Source organism: Fopius arisanus, unplaced genomic scaffold, assembly GCF_000806365.1.
Source record: "Fopius arisanus strain USDA-PBARC FA_bdor unplaced genomic scaffold, ASM80636v1 scaffold00032, whole genome shotgun sequence".
Lineage (NCBI taxonomy): Eukaryota > Metazoa > Arthropoda > Insecta > Hymenoptera > Braconidae > Fopius > Fopius arisanus.
In genome coordinates, this window is record NW_011887771.1 from 148618 (window position 1) to 169099 (window position 20482).

The window sequence follows — 20482 nt, forward strand, 5'->3', positions numbered from 1 at the left end:
TTTGGGGATTTTAATGTTGAAACATGTAATAAAATCACCATGCTCGTTGTAACGTTAAATTTCAATCCCAAGCAGTCCTGGGGAAAAACTCAAGTTGCAAGGCTGTCAACACGACGATCCTCAATCCTCATGTTCATTTACTGGGAGATGATGCTGCCTGTATTGCGTACGTCAGGCTTACCCAATATGTTGATAAGTAAGTATATAAAACAAATATCTAAAATCGAATCTTTCCCACAGAAATAATCACAAGAGAACGAAATTAAGTGAAACTCGGACGACATTTTATTGATCACACTTTATCTTTATTTAAAATGCTGGTAATCAATGCCGATGAAAATTGTTGCAATTGATTTTGTGTTTGCTCTAACTTATAGAATTCCTCATATTGTCTCATATGGTGCCAGAATCTGATTGCGGTGAATGAATTTTATGTATTGATCCTTTCAACACATAAAATTAAAAATCAGGAGATAGTATATATTAGTATTGAGTAGACTTATAGATCTTTTCCTTGGGAATTCATTTGTAAAATTATATTATGATTATGATGGGATAAATTTACCGGTAATTTTGACTGGAAAAAATGATATGTAATGATGAACACAATGTGAATTTTTCCGGACGTATACCGATCTTGCCGATTTTCTTCATTTTCACAGCTTCATTTATAAGTTCTGTTTATTCATGATGAACCCGATTTTCAGACAAGGTGTAGCTCATACCCAGCAGAGTGAGGAGAGCCGGGTGTGGCACAAGAAGGACAACAAATGGCAAAACGTACATTTCCACCGAAGTGCAGTGACAGGTCCCTCGCCATTCTCCTACAATAACAAATAAATCAGCATTACCTGGCTCGCTCCATTGTATTCCACAACCAAGTTTTTAAGGAATAGCAGAAAATATGCATAGAGAAGAGAGAGAGAGAGAGAGAGAGAGAAAGTGAGAGTGAGTGAGAGAGTACCAAGATGAAAATTGGTAAAATGAAGGGATGAGAATGCAGAATGAAAGGCATGAGAAAATGAAAAGATAATAGGACATTTTCCGTGAGGTACTTAATTAAAAGAAATTTCTGATTACCTAGAGGTGGGGATTTTTGCGACGGGGTGAATTATTAATAATTTATTTGTTCCTCTTTGAGCTCAATGGAAATCGTAAGAGGAATGAGAATTTTAATGAATTAAATATCCAATTGAGAAAATTAGTGGGCGGTTAATGGTCACTTTTCTTCTACTTTCTACGTGTCGATCTGACGATTTAATCACAAAGAGAAATTCTGGAATAATTAATTTACTTGATAATAACTCGAATCTCACTTGAATGATTATAACTGGCTGATTAATGGGAGTTTCTAATTGATTGTTTTATCTTTTCAACGAAAAGTCGGATGAATCATTAAATACTAAACGAAGTCTGCTTACGATTTTATTATTAGTTAGAGTAACAAATTTATCTAGAGGGGAGTTGAGGTAGAATGGTCTTTTGAGGGTTATTGGGAATTGGGGCCCTATCGAGCCTTAATATCGACCAATGTGCCATGTAATGAAGTCTTATGATAATTAAAGTTTTAGGGTCATTTGGAGTTGGGGGGAGGAGGTTTCCAAATCATTTAATCTGTCGGTTACTTCAACAACTTGGTGTTACTCAAGACTGCAGGTGATTAATATGAATGGACAAACAATTGGAAGAATTTCAAAGAATTTTGAGAAAATAGTTGGAAAAACTCTGAACTAGTTCAATGAAGAATGGAAGAGTTATTAGATCATAATGTTGTTGATGGAGGAAGAAAGATGAATTGAAATAATTTTGGATTTCTTATTTTGCGAATATCTCGAAAACTACTGGATTTATCGAAAAATGTCACAAGACATTGCCTTCGAAAAATATCTTTGACATATTCGTCTAAACCCCTTCTCTCTTGTGATATTTTCAAAATAGCAAAAAAAAAACACCTCTCCACTCATCTTCTCTTACAACTTCGCTAACCAATCGAATTTATTCAATAAAAAAATAAACATAGCTCAGTCGAACATATCGACACAAATCATTCGCGCGTCACTCCGATGGCATCTGAAAAAAGCTCCACACAACTTCAAAACCGAGAATAAAAACGAATGGAACGAAATAAATCACTGAAAATTCCTCACGACATAGTAGATAAATTAATGAATAAAAAAGAAAAAAGAATAAATTACCAGCCTGCGCACGTATTTCTCTAATTATTTTACATCTAAACCTAAATTAAGACGATACAATCAATAAAAATTTAGTAAATTTTGTCAGTTGGAGTCATTGATAAATCTGTTTTTAATTAATGCAAGAGACTTATGGAGATAAAAAAAGAGATTAGGATAAAATATTCCGGGCCCACTTTTATCGTCCCACTGAGTCACATCACTGATGTTCCTTCCAGAGAGGTTCAGGCTTGCTAGATCTGTCCGCCTCTGCATCGCCATCTCCCCCTTATCACCCCAATTTATTCATTTTTCATTAATAATACATAATTCAATGAAAAATTGATAATTAAGTGATGTTAATGTGAAAAACAGATGAAAAATAAGCAATCACTGATAGAGAGCACCTCTTGATAATTAATTAAACAATCGATAATAGAACTTGTGAGATGATTAATGTTGCATGGCGAAGCAAGGCGAGACAATTTTTCATAAATTACTATTAAATTAAATTAAATTAAACAAGATGAATTTAATGTACAGAACATTCTTCCATACTTATATTCACCTTCTGATAGTCATGTTAATGATTAATTGATTAATCGCATTCGTGTGTAATGTATTGAACAAGGATCAATGGAAATATAAATAATGCTTTACTGATCACTCATCATGAAACTTTATATACATGTTATGATTTTCTATAGGATACTCTTGAAAATTCTGTAGAACATGTCCATAGAATTTGTTGTTTTTTTTTTCACTCAGCATTGTAAGACAAATTGTTTATAAATTTTCTTTGATTCCTTCGTTACTACATACCTCAATGGTTGTTTCTGCGAATGTCGAGTCTTGAGGAAATAATGTCCTAGTGGGAAAAATGTTGAGTTATAGTTTAATTAAATCGAGGGAAAGAATTCAGATAAATTAATGAAAAATCATTTAATAATTCGCGCTCTCTGTCGTGTCTCTCTTTGCATAGTTAATGTTACATGCATAATATATAAATATTCGATCGAATGAATTGATAACAATGAGAATGGGCTAACACTGGCGTTGAATCTCTCTTGCAAAATATGAGAATATAAATGAAATATAAATATAAACAAATCCATGTCAAGGGAAAAATATTAGGATGAAATCATTGATTGAAAAACATTTTTATCGAATTTACCTTCGTTATTTACCATTGATGAATATTTCTACACGTTCGTACATTCTTCATAGTTGTCACGAGTAAACCTCAATCTAATGAAAAAAAAAATACAAAAAAAATAAGAAAAAAAAAATTAAAGAATAAATTAGAGTAAACACTTTTGCCATCGTATTATACATATAAATATTATAAATGATTCAAAAAGCAAAAAATTTAAAGAACATTACTAAGAATGGAGATATGATTTATTATATTGCAGATATATTACTATAATATAAATATGAAAAATATGAAGGAAAACTTGAAAAAAAAAATGATTAATGATAATTAATTAATAGTTATTTCTACTACTCTATTTCATCGCTTCTCTACGTGTGATTGTTGTATAAAATAATTATTATTTATTTCCAAATTTTTCTCATTACGAAATAAACGTTTAAATAAAACCAACATGCGATGAATTACGTTGATTTATAGTTCATTATTTTTATATTTCTCCGGATGGATGAAGCAGCTTTCCACATTATTATATCTACGGAATTAATCAATGAGTTTATATCTTCGGATATAATATTGAATAAAATTCAACATGAATTAAGGATAAATGGAAAAAAGCTAATAAAATCGAATGTTCTCTCCAAGCTGTATCAATTGCAGGTGTTATCCAAGAAATATTATTGTTGGCTGTCTCATCTACGTTGAAAATCCTCATATCTCATCGATCCAACCTGGACAAATGTTTTTTTTATTGAAGTAAATGTGGCACGATGTATAAGAAAGTGTTCTCATATAAAGGCAATTGTTCCAATTTCTCGTATTGATTTCAGTTGATTGTCATAAATCGTACAGTGAATTCTCTTTCGATTATGAAATTCTTCGCAGTTTTCGTGGTAATTGCAATGGTAGCAGCTGCTGTTACTGGACAATGCGTGCCAAATGGAGGAAACATTGGATCAACAGTTGGTGTCTTATCTTTCTCGTGAATAATCAATTAAAAATTTTTTATAAACTTGTTTATAATTCACGTGGTTTCAGTGTGAGCAGGCAGATCGATGCTGCTCTCGTCGTTGTTGGTTCGGGAGGTGTTTCTGTACGTAAAAAATTATTAATTCATTAATCTCCGATAGAAGGAAACTCATGCTATTTAATATTATATTTTTCAGAGACAGAATCGTTCAGACGAGATAAAAATTGTTCGCTTTGGAGTTAGATGGCGAGCAGAATATTTTAATTATAAAATAATGGACTGAGACATTTTTGAAAATTAGCAAGCGAAGGATGTATCTCATATTGCATGTTCATTTATTAATGATTCTTTATACAATTACAAATAACAGAATAATATAATCTCACTGAATTCATCGTCGCATGTACCAAAGTAACTCTTCTCTATAGCGAACCTATAAATATTTTTAATTGCACTCGATGAAATCATAGTATGCTTATCTATCCAAATCCTATTTTGATAATTACGCACTTTTATTCTAGGTATTGTATTGTCTATTTTGAATTCTGCGATAAAGTGGTGAAACGTGCAAATTATAATGCACATTAGCAGAATCTTTTGTTGTAGGATTATTTATCAATTAAATCTAATTGTGAAATAAAGACTCTACGTTTCACCACTCGAATTCAGAACCCACAATCAATGATTCACCATTTAAGGCACAATTTCTCAACAATTCCTACAACTTCAATGAACCCGTGGATATGGAGAGCGATTTATCAATGAAGGCAGTGTGGAAGTGATTTCTCGAGAACAATGATTCATCCAACCATGAAAAAAATTATTCAACATATAAAGGGATAACACTCCAAAAAACTTTTAATTATTTCATTCACGTGAAAAGAGAACAAAAAATGCAGTTAAATTATCAACATTAAACTAATATCTTCGCAGACTCATTCGTACATTTTTTTCTTTTTAAATCAACAGTTGAAGGAGAATTTTATATGAGGGTATCTATCCACCTCGCATATCATCTCCTTCATCTCCACTTCTTCTGCGGTTTCTTCCGCGTCCTAAAATGAGAAACAATTATAATAAAACTATTCTAGCCATATCAAATTAATGATTTTAATCAGTTTTAGTTGTAAAAGATTTTTCTCGTCGGAATGAGAAGAGACAAATAAAAACAAGTAGTTTTTGAGATATTCGAAAAAAAGATTAATGAAAAATTGCTACACTTCAAAAAAATACATTTCTATAAATTTCGTTCATAAGCGTTTCCAAATAAAATGAACCTTTACTTTTACTCCTTTTTGTGCATATTTGTTAATCAAAAAATCCAAATTCTCACTCAAAATTTCGTATATTACATTTCATAAAATTCTACATAATTTTCAAGCAATTATCAAATCGACAAAAATCATCGGTAATAAATTTTCCATTCAAGCAAAAAGTCTATGAAATGCTTTGGAATATAAATTAAATCATACTATGGCCTAGGGAGATTTGCAAATGGACAATCATAAACTATTACTACCTCTTCGTATTTGATTGAGACACGCCAGCATCCTTATCATGAATACAGCTGGCACCGTTATCGTATCTTTCGTTTCCTCCAGCATCACTGCGTTACGCTTTTGCAGCTACCATAAAAATAAATTCAATGTACCCAATGAATAGATCAAAACTTGGAATTAATTGTCAAATGGATTTTGACATTCGTACAACCTCTAGAAAAGACCGCGATAAATTACATTGTCGTGTCTGCGGTAATATGGACATGTTTTCATTTAAATTGATGTGGGAGCAATTAAGATTGTCGAATATATTTCTCGGATACTAGAATGACTACCTGAATTTATGAGGGCCTTGTTTCTAATCATTTAATTATTCTCAAATTCAATTTCAAATTAATGGTATCGAAAAAAAAACTGTTTTTTAATTGCAGCCAATTCGAATTTTTAACCCGTTCGACGATGTACATCATTATTTACGTCTTTTTTATTTTTATTAAGAAATCCACCTGACAATCTACCAATCGACTAATTGCCAAATAATAAATTTATCCGTTATATGTTTATTCAAACATAAAGAATATTAAAAATGAAGAATAGAACAATTTTAAATGAATATTCATTTCACCGCAGTCTTCAGGGATTTATAATATTAAAAATATGCGAAATAACATCGTTATTTTATAGTGGTAAACCATTCAATGTTCACGGTCTCTCCTAATAGTTCTAATAGCCATGTTATATCTAACTGTTGAGAAATTAATTTTAGAATATTAAAGAAATTTTGTTGACTGAAAATATCTTTTTTTTTTCAATAATTTAATCTGGTAATTATAATATTGAACTCACATCCTCAGCAAAGTTTGTATCGAAATTAGCCTCTTCATTAATGGGTGCCCAAAGCTTGACATCATAATCAATGCCAGACGTAGCCAGCATGGGTAAATAGGGGTGTGGCTGAAGGCAATTAACAACGTGCTGGTCAGCTTCCAAGAGCATACACAATTTAGCGGTATCCCTCTCCCAAACGAAGACATGTCCGCAGTCGCTCCCAGACATGACGAATTCGTCACCCCAAAAGTTTGCTTCTTTGATCATGGTCCTAAAGAAACTAGAGTGAAACGAGGGAAGCACAGAGCGATCAATACATTGGATGGGCCTGATTCTAATTGGCCCAGTCCGCTTTGAGGCTTTCAAGGTAATCAATTGGTTTTTAATAGATACGTGTTGTGGGGATAGCTTAGTCGCAGTCGTTGCTAGTTCCTAACTAGAACGAAGGGGTCGAGACAGTGGTTTGGTGATGGTTTTGCTGGAGGACGAGGGTCCTACGGTTTTGCTACGAAATTAATGTCGTGAAGTTATAAAAAGTGGGAAAATTATGGGCAATTGTGCAGTTTAGTTGTGAAATTCTCTACGAAGGAAAATTTCTTCATATTCTTCACTAGAATCATTATTATTTTACCACTCTTTTTAACACTTCACTACGATCATTTTTAGAGTTTCTTCAGGCAGAGCGAAACTGATGAATCCATCTTACCTTGCATTGCGATGTCCCATGTATCTCTGCTTAACTCTCAACTCTGTGAAATTACTCTCGTCGAAGGATTCAGAGCGGCCTAGAGAGGCATTGGCGTCTGCCACTGCTCTGTCCATTTCTTCTTCGATTGGATTAACTCTTCTGTAAAAGAGGAATACAAGGAATTTGCATTATTACTTTTACTTAAAAATAAAAAGAAAAAATGTTATAAAATGTTTCAACGATGGCGTAACAAGAAATTTATTAGCAAAAATAACTATGCTATATCTAATGAAAGGGCAATTCCCCACTCGTTTCACTATACAGCAGTCTTTATGTCTGTTCACTAATTTTAATATACCTCTGACCAGATTCTTCCTCTTCATCGTCGCTGTCATTATATACATCTTCGTCTGTATCTGAAATTTGAATTTGAACGAGAACAAATTAAAAGTGAAATAGATTTGAGGGTTCTGATTTTATCCAACTTTTTGGACGAGATCCTCACGTTCTCTGACATCATTGTACGAGGACGGACTTCTTCTACTGCTTGGGCCTGCTCCAGAAGCAACTTCCTCGGCACTTTGGCTCCCTGAAGGTCCTAAAATAAATAAAAATTATCTATCGCATATCCAGAGATGCTTAGAAGACCTGCACTACTGTGAATATTTAATTTCGATTACCTGCATGATAACTCTCTCGAATGACTTCATTAGCAACTCCCATGGATATCGTGGCACCAGTGGAACTTTTATCCGAGTAGGTGAGGCTGACGGCAGGTTCACTACCATGTCTAAAATAGAAAACAAATTTAGGACAAAGTGATTTGTAAAAATTGTAGAAAGAAGAAGGTCTTTACTTTTCGAGGAAGCCATCTCTCATAGATGTCAGTCTGTCCTGCAGATTTTCCATCATACCCTCATCTCGAGAATTATCCATATTAACAGCTGTATCCCTTGACTCAGGTGTCTCTTCCTCCTGGGATATACTCAATGTCGTGAGAGATTGAATCGACGTTTTACCACTTTCGGATTGGCTAGACTCTTCGTTGATTGATATGTGGGGATTTGTTTCGCTAACTGAGATGAAGGTATTTTCCTCAGGTGAATCAACAATGTCTGAGGTTTCTTCAGTCTCAAGAGATTGGTCATCCGTAGGTAACAAAGTATTTTCGACGGCTGTATCCATGTTTTCGCTTTCATGAGTTTCGTCTTCATGGAAATAGCATTTTCCACACAGAATTGCATGTAATGAAATTATCATTAGTATTAAATATTATATTATAGTTATATTATTTGAAGGGACTATAGTTGTTTTATAACCAATCAAGTGGTTTTCCAACACAATTGAGAGCCCGAATGTCTAAATATTTTAGGCTAGCAAGATAAAATGCAAGTCAAGGATTATGTTAGAGTACATGCAGGTATTAGAGTGAATATTTTTATACTCACCAATGGCATGAGCATTGGATTCAGTGTCCATATTCTGTAGATCATTTATATCCTCCAGAATCTCCGGATTTGATTCATTGGACTGATTCTGTGCCTCAGCCTGTTGATCAATGACACCCGTCAGATTATCCTCGCCACCTCCACTGAGAGCAGCTCTCGTTGCTGGATCATTTAACATTCTACTCAACACGTCAGTCATCCTCTGCATCAGTGAAGTATGAAGAACAGGTCTCGCCTGAGCTATTTCTAGAAAAATCGTAATGACATCAGTTGAAACTCACTTGTGCCAATAAAAGTCAAGTGTCATTTGTCATTTTTCGTTATGAGATTATTTATAATAAAAGTAAATGAATCATAAATACTATTCCGATATGATAAAAACGAATAACTACGACAAATACGTGGAAACCGTTTACAAAGAAAATCAGATAATCTTTTGAAGAGGATCTTTACTAATTATAAATATTTATCGAGATTTACGAACTCACCAGTTCCACTACGGCGTCCACCTTCCCTCTCTGGACGTGCGTCTGGTCCAGTATCTGACCAATCGCCTCTTAATCTTAATCTTCTGACTGGCTGGGGAGATCTCACTGAGTGTTTTTTGTCCTTAGATCTACTTGAGGATTCCTTCTTCAATTGCTTCAATCCATAATCCTAATTTCATTGACAAGAAAACAAAAAACAACGCAGGAAATATAAACATCTACTATTATCATGGAAATAGTCAATATATCAAAATAGTAATTTATGCTGCAAGGGCTGAAAAGTATTTTGTCAACGTATTTTATCAAAATCCACGCCGAAAGCATGTGTTACTTTATTATCTTGCAATATTGAATGATTAGCCTTTGTTTAATAATAATGTTTACCTTCGCACTGAATAAATAGAGATGATCACTGCTGTAACTGACAAGAACATCATTACCATCTGGACTGTAGCTGAGGGAAGTTATTCTGTAGGAATTTCCCTCGAATTCAGGGACTGTAAATAGAGACAGTGGAACAGCCGATGTATTGGTTCCACCTGCCCAAGCTGTGAAACGAAAAAAAGACATTAATTTAAAATTAGAGAGATTATTGACCACTTTAACGTGATACTAATGCAATTTATTCAAATGTGTATATACTCAATAAATAAAGAGAACAAAAAATAATATCCCATTTGGTATTCAACAGACCTAGATTCCGAACATTTAACATTCGTCGATCATATATTCTGACTGTGCTATCAGAGCATCCAATCGCTAGATGATGGGGTGTCGTTGGATTTACTGAGAGGGCAGTCACTGCACGTTGACATGAGATTAAAATATCCTGGGGCAAAATATTAATCGAATGAATCACTTTAGCAACAGATCAAATTATCTCGAATTTTTAGTGACGTTATTTACATACGTCTGTGCATCTTTGAGTATTACAAGAGGTTTTGATCCTAAGATCGAAGTATCGGACGCTGCAATCCTCCCCACAACTGAGAAAACTGTGAGGCTCACCAGGTACTGTTGCTATTTCGTATGTCGTACCACTGTGGCAGGTGAATTGATTGTTAAATGTCTCTGATTTCCTCATAAGATCTAGAAAAAATCCAAATGAAAACTTAAAATAATTGAATGAACCGAAATGAGTCAATAAAGTTTTCATTATTCTAGGAATGTTTACTGGTGATAATAATAGAATGATTACTGACAATAATCGTAATAGCAGGAATTTTCATACTCGGGTAATCAGCAATTAATTACCTGTATAGAGAATTATTCCATCTCCACTGCATGACACAATTCGATGGTCTCCAGTGCCAGGTAGAAATTTAGCACTGAAAATATTTGCTCTGTGGCTTGTCTTGTAATCCGTCTGTATCTGTGTTAAAATCAAATTTACGAAATTAACAAACCTAATTTATATATACGCAAATTGGAGAATATAATTCATCAATTCATCGATCTGTCGTACTGATACCTAAACATTAGATCTGTAGTTCAAGTAAAGATTACAGATAAATATACTGCCTAAATGTAGGAAATGTAGCTTTTAACCGATTATTTCCCTTTCTTTAACATTTGCCCCAAGAATAATAGTTTTTGTTTGACGTTTGTGCTCAACTTGACTGATTTATTATAATTTAATGTGCTAGCTTGCACTTGAGCCAAAGTCCTTGACATTTTTCACTGTCATTGAGGTCAATGAGAGCTAAAGAGCCTACCCAACACCCTGAGTCCTAGATTGAAGGCCTAAAATTAGAGACGAGGAACACGTGAAATTTTTCATAGCATTTGGCAAGAGAGATATATACAATATGGGCCAATGTTAAACCTTGTCTAGCTTGTCTCTCATTATTCTTTCAAATTTCCTTATTTCTAATTCCTGTCTCTTTGAATGCCAGAATGACGAATCTACTGTCTGGCGAAGTCATTTCCCCTTTGATGTTTGGATTCAGACTCTGAGGATGGACAATTACCTTGTAATTGTAGGTGTTTGTGAGTACTAAGTGCTGATCATCACTTCCTGAAAGTATCAGATCACCAGTGCTATTCCAGCATATAGAATTTACACAGCCGTTGTGGACTTTTAGACGCTTCAGAAGTGACATGCGTTGGATTAATTGCAGAGATGCTTTAAAAAAAAATCAAATGATAAAAATTATTTATTCAGACAGAATGTATTTAGCGTGAAATTATCTTCTCGATCCACGGATTGAGAAAATAATAATGAAGACAGAAGACAATTGAAGTAAATCATCTCATAAGATCTTCCTCGTAAAATTTAATTTACCTTTGCTGCTGGAGTAAAGCTTTGTCCTCACTCCGTAATCATACGGCTGGTTATAAATATCGGAGAAAATACGTGACTTTGTTTTCCTCATTGTTGACATTATTCCAAAACTGATGAACAAAGAACACCAACGGAGGCGGAAGATATCACGAAATCAATCCATAAAATGTTGAGATGAGAGGGATTGAGGCCCAATTTCAGAACCACAACTTTCACTTAGATTATTCCTGAAATAATTAACAAAAATTCCTTGAGAAATGGAGATGGAGATCTTCCTTGGGTCGTTACTCCGCGGAAAAATGAGTGGCAGTTTTTTCACCACTGACTACAGACGTCCACCGACCAAGACACCATCCTCACGACTAGTTTTGCAAGAACATTTTTGTTTCTAAAAATAAACAATTCGTGATAACTTGCGAATTTTGTCAATGTGAGATCATCAAAAGTGTTGGAGGTGGTAGAGTGGATTTTTGGAAGTGAAAAAAAAAAACAGCTGATGTTATGTGTTATTGGTCGATGTCGTCGATGTACAACTGCTCTCACGAGAAAAATGTAATTGCGTACTTGCCTTTATTTCTCATCTTTTTACCCCCCGAAATTTCATCCTGAACTGAAGTTGTCATTATTTATAGAAATGAGACTGCGCAGGGGACTCTAAAAATTCGTGAGAATCCACTTTCCAGAATAATTTTCAAAAATTGCTACACTTACCATTTCTCAACTAGCCTTTATTTCGGCGAACATATCTACGAGTATTCTTCCTTGATTACATAATCATATATTAAATCTTTATGTCGGTGATATTCATTGCACTTTCTACTCCAGTATATTTAATGAGCAATTAATTGACATCAATTGCACATTGGTTTTATACGTTTGTTCATATTTCGAGTGGTCGATAGAGTTCTTTCAAAACGCGCGCGCCCGGGAGATATCGATAGTCAGCAATATCGATGTGACATCGAACATCTGTGAACATCCGTATTGCATGGTGCATGTCAATCCAATAATGAATAATAATAATGAGATTTTGGCAGTACAAATGATTGTGAAGGTGTAAAGAAATAATTATGGGGAAGAATAAATCGCAACGGACGAAGAACAACGCGAAGGTAAAGTTGAATTTTTACATTCTTTCGATTAGTTAACCTCAATATAGAGATATATAAACAATGATTATTATTTGCAGCCCTCAAACAGTAGCAGGAGTGCCGAATTATTGGGAACATCGATACCCAATTTTGTGGGATTTTCGGCAGTCAAAGATGGGGGATACGTACCTGTCCTCCCTGGACTCTCCATCAGTGCCATCAACGAAGTGGAGATCAACACAATTGATCCCAAATTCCAGATGGTCTTCAAAAAGATGAATAAGAAAGATCCAACAACAAAATTCAAGGTATTTTCAGTTCAGCCATTATAGCAGCTCCAATCCAACACTCCCTCAAGGATATCTTAATTTTTGTTTAGTACATTTGCATGAGAATATTTCATCAACAATTTTTTAAGAGTTTTCAAATTTAGTTTTAACTAAATTCAAGTCAACTAGAACCCGTGGACTAGTGTTTTATATGATTGCATTTGTTTCTAATTTAAATAAAGAACTACTTATATAGATGTTAATGCCGTCGAATCTCCTTTTTCATTGCGACCAATTTTATGTTACTTTTCTCTTCCTCCATAGAGTATATATAATTCTTCTTCTTCTTTAATAGCTCCGGCAACATAGGTTATACGGCCGGGATATATAATTTCTAAACAACAAACCACAATTAAAAATCAATTTTAATCGAAAATAACGCAAGAATGAGAAAAGAGATCCGCAAGAGAATCGATGCATATGAAAGCTAATGAATTCCTCTTAAAAATGCGATAAGATTCATCTCGAGTTTCCAAGTAAAAGCCTATCATCAAGCGAAAGAATACTAAATATAGGGTCTCGAGAGGATATGACTGCTCTTTGTCTTAGTATGAATTTTTCGGATAGAATATTCCATATACTCATAACGTAATGCTTTACAAGGGTATTTTTATTTCGAGAAATCCCGCGATTTTTTTACTCAACATTTGCCATTAGTTTATCATTAAAATTCTTTTAAATATCTACAATTAAGCATCCTAAATTTTCCGTAAACTAACTTTTGCCTCCAAGTTCCTCAACATTTCGTAACAATTTCATTCTCGACGCTGTAAAGACAAAACCAAAATACATCGTATGATATTTCTTCAGGCACTGCAAGAATTCGCAGACCTCTGCAGAAACTCTGCACTTCCCTCGGTGGAAGCAGTCCTTCCGTTCTGGCCCCGTCTTTATTGCGCTCGGGCCGTGGACATTGATCATCGTGTCCGTGAAGCTTCTCAGCTCGCCCATTCGGCGTTGGTACTCCGGGTGGGCCGCAGCATAGCTCTCTACCTGAAACAATTGGCAGGTCCCTGGTTCACCTCTCAATTCGACACATACCCTCCCGCCGCCTCTGCTGCCGCTAGTTCCTTCCAATCAACCTTTCCCAAGACGAAACTAATTGATGCCATCGTCCACTGCCAGGAGGAGATCCTCACCTACATTCGGGATAACCTGACCCACCAATGCCCCCAATCCCTCGCCACTCAAAAGATTCTCACCCCTGAGGAAACCGAAACCAAATATCAGAGAATTTTGATATGCAGTCTTCAAGGATATTCCCACTATCTCAAACAAGTCCCCTCTCATCAAATAATGAAGCCCATTAATCTCCATAATCAGATTATTTCCTCTCCAAAGTTCTGGAAGCTCGGAAAACACGAGACTTTGTTGATTAAGACCGCCTTCTTTAACGTGCTATCATCACTGATTTTCCATGCTCCAGCCCTCCTCAAGGACGAGAAGAAGCGAACAATAACGATAATAATGAATAGCCTCGACGAGTCAGAGCCAGGGATATTGTCAGCCGTCTGGGAGTGCTTCCTTGTAGCCATCGACAACACCGAAGACTGGCACACGGCCGTGAGCATTGAGAAACTAGTCCTTCCCAAGCTGTGGAAGGTCCTGAGAAACGGAGGACAAGGATGTGCTTCAGTCGTCTATCCCTGTCTCCTTCCCTTCCTCTCACAGTTCCCTAAATTCAATGTTGATAACAAATCTCAACTATTCGTTAACTTCTTCGAGAACATGAGACTGGCCTTCACTGTCAAGACTGTTCTTATGAGCCGCTCCGAGATGCTGGCCATCACCAAATCATTTGTCGAGTGCCTAAAATATACCATAATGTTGAATAATGAGGATCGAGTGCTCTGCAGGACTCTTTTGTCCGACCACCTGGTACCTGTCGTCGAAGTCTGTATCAGGGATTTTTCTTCCATCAAGGGAATCGTTTTCCCTGAGGTGACTGGACTCGTCAAGTATTGGAGTAAAAACAGAAATAGCAAATATGGATATTCAGAACTGATTAGAATCTTTTGGACCGAAATCGAAACGATGTTTCAACGAGTAACAGCGACTGTTGATTCTCATGATAAATCGATGATCGATAACATTCATAATGCAGAAATTAAATTCTTGATGAGTTTGAAGAAGCCTCAGAATTCTATTAGAAAACATCATCAAGTGAGATTCGCGGATTCTGAAGACGCGATTGAGAAGAAGCTTGATGTTCATCAAGCTGATGCAGCAGAGGACGATGAGGTCTTCCTCGGAGAGTTAGAATTATTCGTTAACAACCTCAGCACTTCATACATCAGGTGCAACAATGATATTGCTTATCTGAATCAATTGATTTCAATATTTGAGTCTAAAGAACTCTTCACCTCTCTTGCAAAAGTGCAACGAGAAGATGGAAGTCTGTTGGACTTCTATAACGAGGTATTGAAACCCCGAGTGAAAGAGATCTCCGAAGATACTGGCGTAATCGTCAACCTCATCTTTACTCTGCTAAAGTACATGACGAATGAAGAGAAGAATATCGTTTTAAATTCCCTGACGGAACTCGATGACAGGAGTCTGTTGAATTATACCATCACTTGTGGTCTTCAGCAGGAAAATAGAAAGGATGAGCTGATCAGGCGGTGGCTGGACGCCCCAAGGATAACCGAGCATCTAGTGAACGTTTCCAAAGAGATCGTCAAAAAACTTCCAGCGGAAATCGATGAAAAACTTCTCCTATTGGCGTTCGAGTCAACTTCTGAGGAATTATCAGTCAATGAAACAGCAATCAATGAAATTTCAGAAGTTCTCTGTCAAGTCCCAAGAAAACTCAATGATAAAGTATTCAAAAATGCTGTTGAACTGATGGCTAAGCTTTTGGAGTTGTCCTGGAGTCACAAAAAGTGGACTTCAGGGTCTCTTAAGCTGCTCAAAACCCTCTTTGAGTTGAGTCTCAACGAAGAATTATCAACTGAAATTAAAGAAGATATCCAACAGAAGTGGAAGATCGGGTTCTTGCGTGTGCAACACAAGTTGAACGGTCTAAACGGGGTGCCAATGCTGTTCGATGTTCAGAGAGACTGCTTCGAGATGATTTACCAGAGGCTCCACGGGTCTGATGGCATAAGTATCGAGGAGCTCGTCGATGTATCGATGGATTTCATCGAGTCCTCGAGTAATTTCGAGTATCACGAGGCTCTCAATGCTCTGATAAAATTCAATTTTGAACAGGAAATTATCTCCGATGAATGGGTTCCTCATGCTACGGACTTGGTGGTCCAGGGGGAAATCATCTCTGGAAATTTCTATCTTGAAAATTCACTCAGGAGTATTAAACTAGACGGAGAGGTGACCCTAGTCCTTCCGGAGAGTGAGAAAATCCCGGATACGACAGAGTCTTGTTTAAAATGGGCGTTATTCAATGCCAAACTTATCAACAAACTCCTCCTCAAATTGGATGCTGATGAGATCGACGAGTCTGCTTTCGACGATTGCATGCAGAAGCTTCTAACTATTCTGAACTCCACTATTCTTATCACCAGTTTAGGAAAGCTGTACCAGAACCATTACAAATATTCTAGGAATTATGAGAAAATATTCCAAATTCATGGGCAGGTAGAAGTGGAGTGCAAAAAGCTCAGGGACGAAGTTCCTAGAAATGTTTGGGCAAGGATCCTGAAGCCTGCGGATATCGACATTTTCTGGGTCGAGTTCGGGAGTCTCTTTAATGAGTTTATAAAATATCTGAATCAAGATGAAGAGCATTTTATCAGCGGAAAGGTACGAGAGGCTGAATTTTTGGTGAACTATTTAGATAGTCTCCAGGAGGAAACAGACAGAGTCGAGGTAGGAAAGACCTTCAGCCATCACTTGAATGCACTTATAATCTCTAGAAGTCTCCTCCAGAGCAGAGAACATCGTTCTAAATCTATAAAGATCCTCAAACACTTCATATCTCTCCATAAAAAACGAGTCTACCTGCTGAATGATGGAGAAAACCCTTCGAGCATCACCACAATATCTACATCGGATCTCTATCTGCGTCTGGAGTTCATCAGACTTTTCACTCACATCATTAAGACATTCCCTGAGGAATTGGACACTAGTTTGTGGGATTGTGCTATGGTTTATCTTTCTTCTTGGCTCGGGTCCTTATCAAAATCCAAGGAGTACCACGAAGATGTTACGGTCCGATCCTTTGCGGTTGCAGTCAGTGATTTCTTCTTTGAGTTCCAGACAGTTATCACTAGGCACAAGTGTGAGAGGATTACTGGAGTCCCGGAGAATCTTCTAGATGAATGGAGAGATATCTTCGCTGAGAATGTTTATGAGTCAATTGTGGAGATCTGGATGTTCTACGGAAAGTTACTCAACTCGAAGAACCATTTCTTGACACCAATAATTGTTATTAATCATTTGGGAACTGCCTTAAAAATTCTGGATGGAGACATTCTATTCGGGGAATCCTCAAGTATTAATGAAAATCAGTTGATGCTTCTCTGCATCAAGCTGCTATCATCCCCAGTGGCTTCCATCCAGATATCATCCTTCCATCTTCTTAAAGTCCTTGTTCCGAAGATGGTTGAGAGGGACAAGCTGTTGATCGACGAAGAGAATTTCGATTGCAAGAGGCTTAATCTTGCCAAGTTTGTAGAGAACCTCACGGAAAATCAGAGAATCGTCAATGCGATGTTGATGGATTTCAAATTATGCGACACTATCAGCTGCGTTATTCAAACCCACACCGACTCGTACACTTATACTTTGGCTTATCTGCTGGAGTGGCTGATTCTGCTGGAAATGTGTGAAACTGCACATGCAGATTTGAGGTATCAGTATGCTGAGGTACTTAAGGACGAGCTGTTCCCCAGTCTTCTGAACAATGTCTTCAGGCTCATCCCTGTAGAAGTGCTGCAGGAAAACAGGAATAAGAGGGTTGTAGATCAAATAAGGGACATGTTCAGGAGTGAAGTTAAGGTAGAAATAGGAGGGAGTCTGAGTGACGTCAGGATCGAGGAAATTGTCTGCTGGATTTACATCAAGTGTTTAAGGCATCTCCCTGTACTCGCAAGGCAGTGGTGGAGCACAACTGAGAGCAGAGTCAGCAGTGCTGTTGATAGAATCACGACTCTTTACGTCAGTCCCATCCTGTGCCGGGAGGAGTTGTTTCATAAGAGATTGGATGATGTGGATAATATGCAAATTAAGGTGCAACCAGTACCCAGGGCCGTCGTTGCTGTTTACGAGATGGATGATACGAAATTGGAGTTGAGTATGGTGCTTCCTGGAAATCATCCACTGGGGCTAGTCACTGTTGAGCCTGGACAGCATGCCGGGGGTGCCTCCAACTGGAGAAATTGTCATATGCAACTGTCAATTTTTCTTACACATCAGAATGGATCCATTTGGGATGGACTTATGATGTGGAAGAGAAATATGGATAAGAAATTTGCTGGAGTCGAGGAGTGCTACATCTGCTTCAGCATATTTCATGTCAATACTTATCAAATTCCAAAATTATCCTGTCATACCTGCAGGAAGAAGTTTCATGCTCCTTGTTTGGTGAGTAAAAATAATGTTGTGGTAATCAGTATATATAAATCTTCAAATTGATTTGTCTGCAAAACTACAAAAAAATTAACATATGTGTTATTTTTCGGGGAAAATATTTGGAGGAAGTATAAGTGCTGATACCTAATATTGTTATATTGCAATATATTCCATGTCCACCACCCTTTTTTTTATCTATAAATTATCGAACTGTCGCACCTTGAAGTGCTATATTTAGAGTGTATTCATCTCAAATTTCACTGCAAATTGTATTGTAAAAATCTAATACACTCGGGGTCTCTTCCATAACGGCGTATTTTTTTATATATCATAAGTCGATGTTCTTTAATACAAAAGAAATTATTCCAATCGAATATCGCGTGGCCCTAACGAAGAAAAATAAATAAAAACGAAAAAATTTTACGAAAAATCAATATAGAATTTCGTTTACGGCTGAGGAGTATTTTTTTCCTTGAAGTATATACAAAAACAACGATTTTTTCTCTTTTATCCAAAGCCAATGTGCCGTTCGAAAGTTATGAATTTTCGAATATTTCAAGTTCTTCAAACATAATTTCAGGAACAAAAAATGATGAAGGAATGAAATTCGATATGAAGATTTTCTAAATACCTCTTAAATGCGACAGCTAATTAATATTTTCGTTTTGCTTTATTTTTATTTACTTTTTCTTATTTTTTTTATATTAAAAAATGGGGATGCCTGAGTTGACATGGAATGCCCCTATATATACTATTTATTGTAGGGAGATCGGATTTGTTTATCTATATGTCTATATTTTTTTCAGTACAAATGGTTCAGCACAAGTCAAAAGGCGACGTGTCCCATCTGCCGGAATGTCTTCTGAGGTGACGTCGATGAAATGGTACCACCACTCAACCTTGTGAATTATATTTATACATATTTAGAGGTCTGAACGACATGAATGTTATGTTATGACATGATTGTGAGGGGAAGAGTCTATGTGTAAAGTGAATGATTAAATATTCTTCAATCTATTTAGTTTTTTGTTCATTATGTATGAAAGTCTGTCCTTTAGAATTGACTTTTTTGATCAAATTGATGTTCATATTGCATGAAATTATCTCGTACACGTGCTTTTTTTCCCTAATAACTGTAGATTAAGTTCGCACTCTAATCCCTGATGAAAAAAGCAATAGAAGAACTTCATCTTCCCACTATTTGAAGAAAGTGCACACCAGCTGCAACTGTACAATATATTCGCAAAAAAATTAGTCCTGTCTAGTAGAATCGATGCGATGTGAAAGTCCAAATTCGAATGTTGCAGAATAGAAACTACTATTGCAACTTAAGAGTACTGAATATGATATCCTAGACAACTTCATCCAAATTTTTGCCATTTACTTAATCTCGACTCCATATTGGTTACACTTGGGGCAAGTTTAAAGAAACCTTGAACGGGCTCGGCTTAAACATCTGAACTTCAACCAAACCCTAAATAAATCCACTAAACATCCAGGCACTAAAAAATAGTTTTGTATTCATCGTTACTAAAATATATAAATAAATACTAAAATATATAAATAAATACTAAAATACTAAAATAAATTCTAGCAGACTCCTGGTAATACGCAGCTATACTCGGGGACACCGTCCAATGGACCACGAATCTAACTGATCCATTGTCTACCTCCATTCCAAAGCTGCAGGTTGCTGCAAACATTGGCATCTGGTCCTCTGCACTTGTCTTCAGCTTCCGATTGACTCCTAGTGTCGAAACCCGTGTAATATAAAGTCAGGGTGGATATTCCTTCAGTGGGTGTGTTCACTAACATCTCCGTGGTTTCCTTCTTCCGGCAGTAAATAAATCCACAGTTCTTCTAGTCTGTGAACCAAGGACTGAATTATGAATTTTTGAGGTACTCCATGGGATTTAGCGGGATGTCGAGGAACAGCACATCGCAGTAGAGATCCTCCCGGAATATAGGGGTGGAAAATTTTATTGAATTCATTTTCAGGGG

The 20482-nt window shown here is 36.2% G+C and overlaps 3 protein-coding genes across 17 annotated transcripts in view; 2 read left to right on the forward strand and 1 right to left on the reverse strand.

Moving 5' to 3' along the window:
* Positions 1-4696, forward strand: part of CaMKII (Calcium/calmodulin-dependent protein kinase II) — a 109386-nt gene extending 104690 nt beyond the window's left edge. For 11 of the 12 annotated variants that reach the window (XM_011303462.1, XM_011303463.1, XM_011303465.1 and 8 more), the window contains 4 exons: positions 73-196; positions 708-4289; positions 4366-4420; positions 4494-4696. In XM_011303462.1, the coding sequence (XP_011301764.1) occupies positions 73-196; positions 708-840 (257 nt within the window). In that variant the 3' untranslated portion in view covers positions 841-4289; positions 4366-4420; positions 4494-4696. The remainder of the gene's footprint in view (positions 1-72; positions 197-707; positions 4290-4365; positions 4421-4493) is intronic. The other variant, XM_011303464.1, reaches the window with a different exon arrangement.
* LOC105265766 (DDB1- and CUL4-associated factor 6) lies at positions 4636-12067 on the reverse strand. Of its 4 annotated transcripts, none has more exons than XM_011303459.1 (17): positions 11852-12067; positions 11533-11759; positions 11219-11373; positions 10503-10620; positions 10159-10337; positions 9942-10077; positions 9633-9796; positions 9249-9417; positions 8761-9006; positions 8169-8520; positions 7993-8102; positions 7818-7910; positions 7671-7728; positions 7331-7471; positions 6643-6904; positions 5817-5922; positions 4636-5352 (listed from the first exon to the last, which is right to left on the reverse strand). In XM_011303459.1, the coding sequence occupies exons 2-17, from the start codon at positions 11630-11632 to the stop codon at positions 5294-5296; spliced, it is 2448 nt and encodes an 815-aa protein (XP_011301761.1). In that variant the 5' UTR covers positions 11633-11759; positions 11852-12067; the 3' UTR covers positions 4636-5293. The 4 variants fall into 4 exon arrangements, with proteins under 4 accessions (XP_011301761.1, XP_011301762.1, XP_011301760.1 ...); XM_011303460.1 differs by having other exon boundaries at positions 11950-12066; XM_011303458.1 differs by having other exon boundaries at positions 11533-12067.
* A 97-nt stretch (positions 12068-12164) lies between these two features.
* Ltn1 (E3 ubiquitin-protein ligase listerin) lies at positions 12165-19498 on the forward strand. The gene is made up of 4 exons (XM_011303475.1): positions 12165-12644; positions 12722-12931; positions 13763-18493; positions 19288-19498. The coding sequence occupies exons 1-4, from the start codon at positions 12603-12605 to the stop codon at positions 19345-19347; spliced, it is 5043 nt and encodes a 1680-aa protein (XP_011301777.1). The 5' UTR covers positions 12165-12602; the 3' UTR covers positions 19348-19498.
* The last annotated feature ends 984 nt before the right edge of the window (positions 19499-20482 follow it).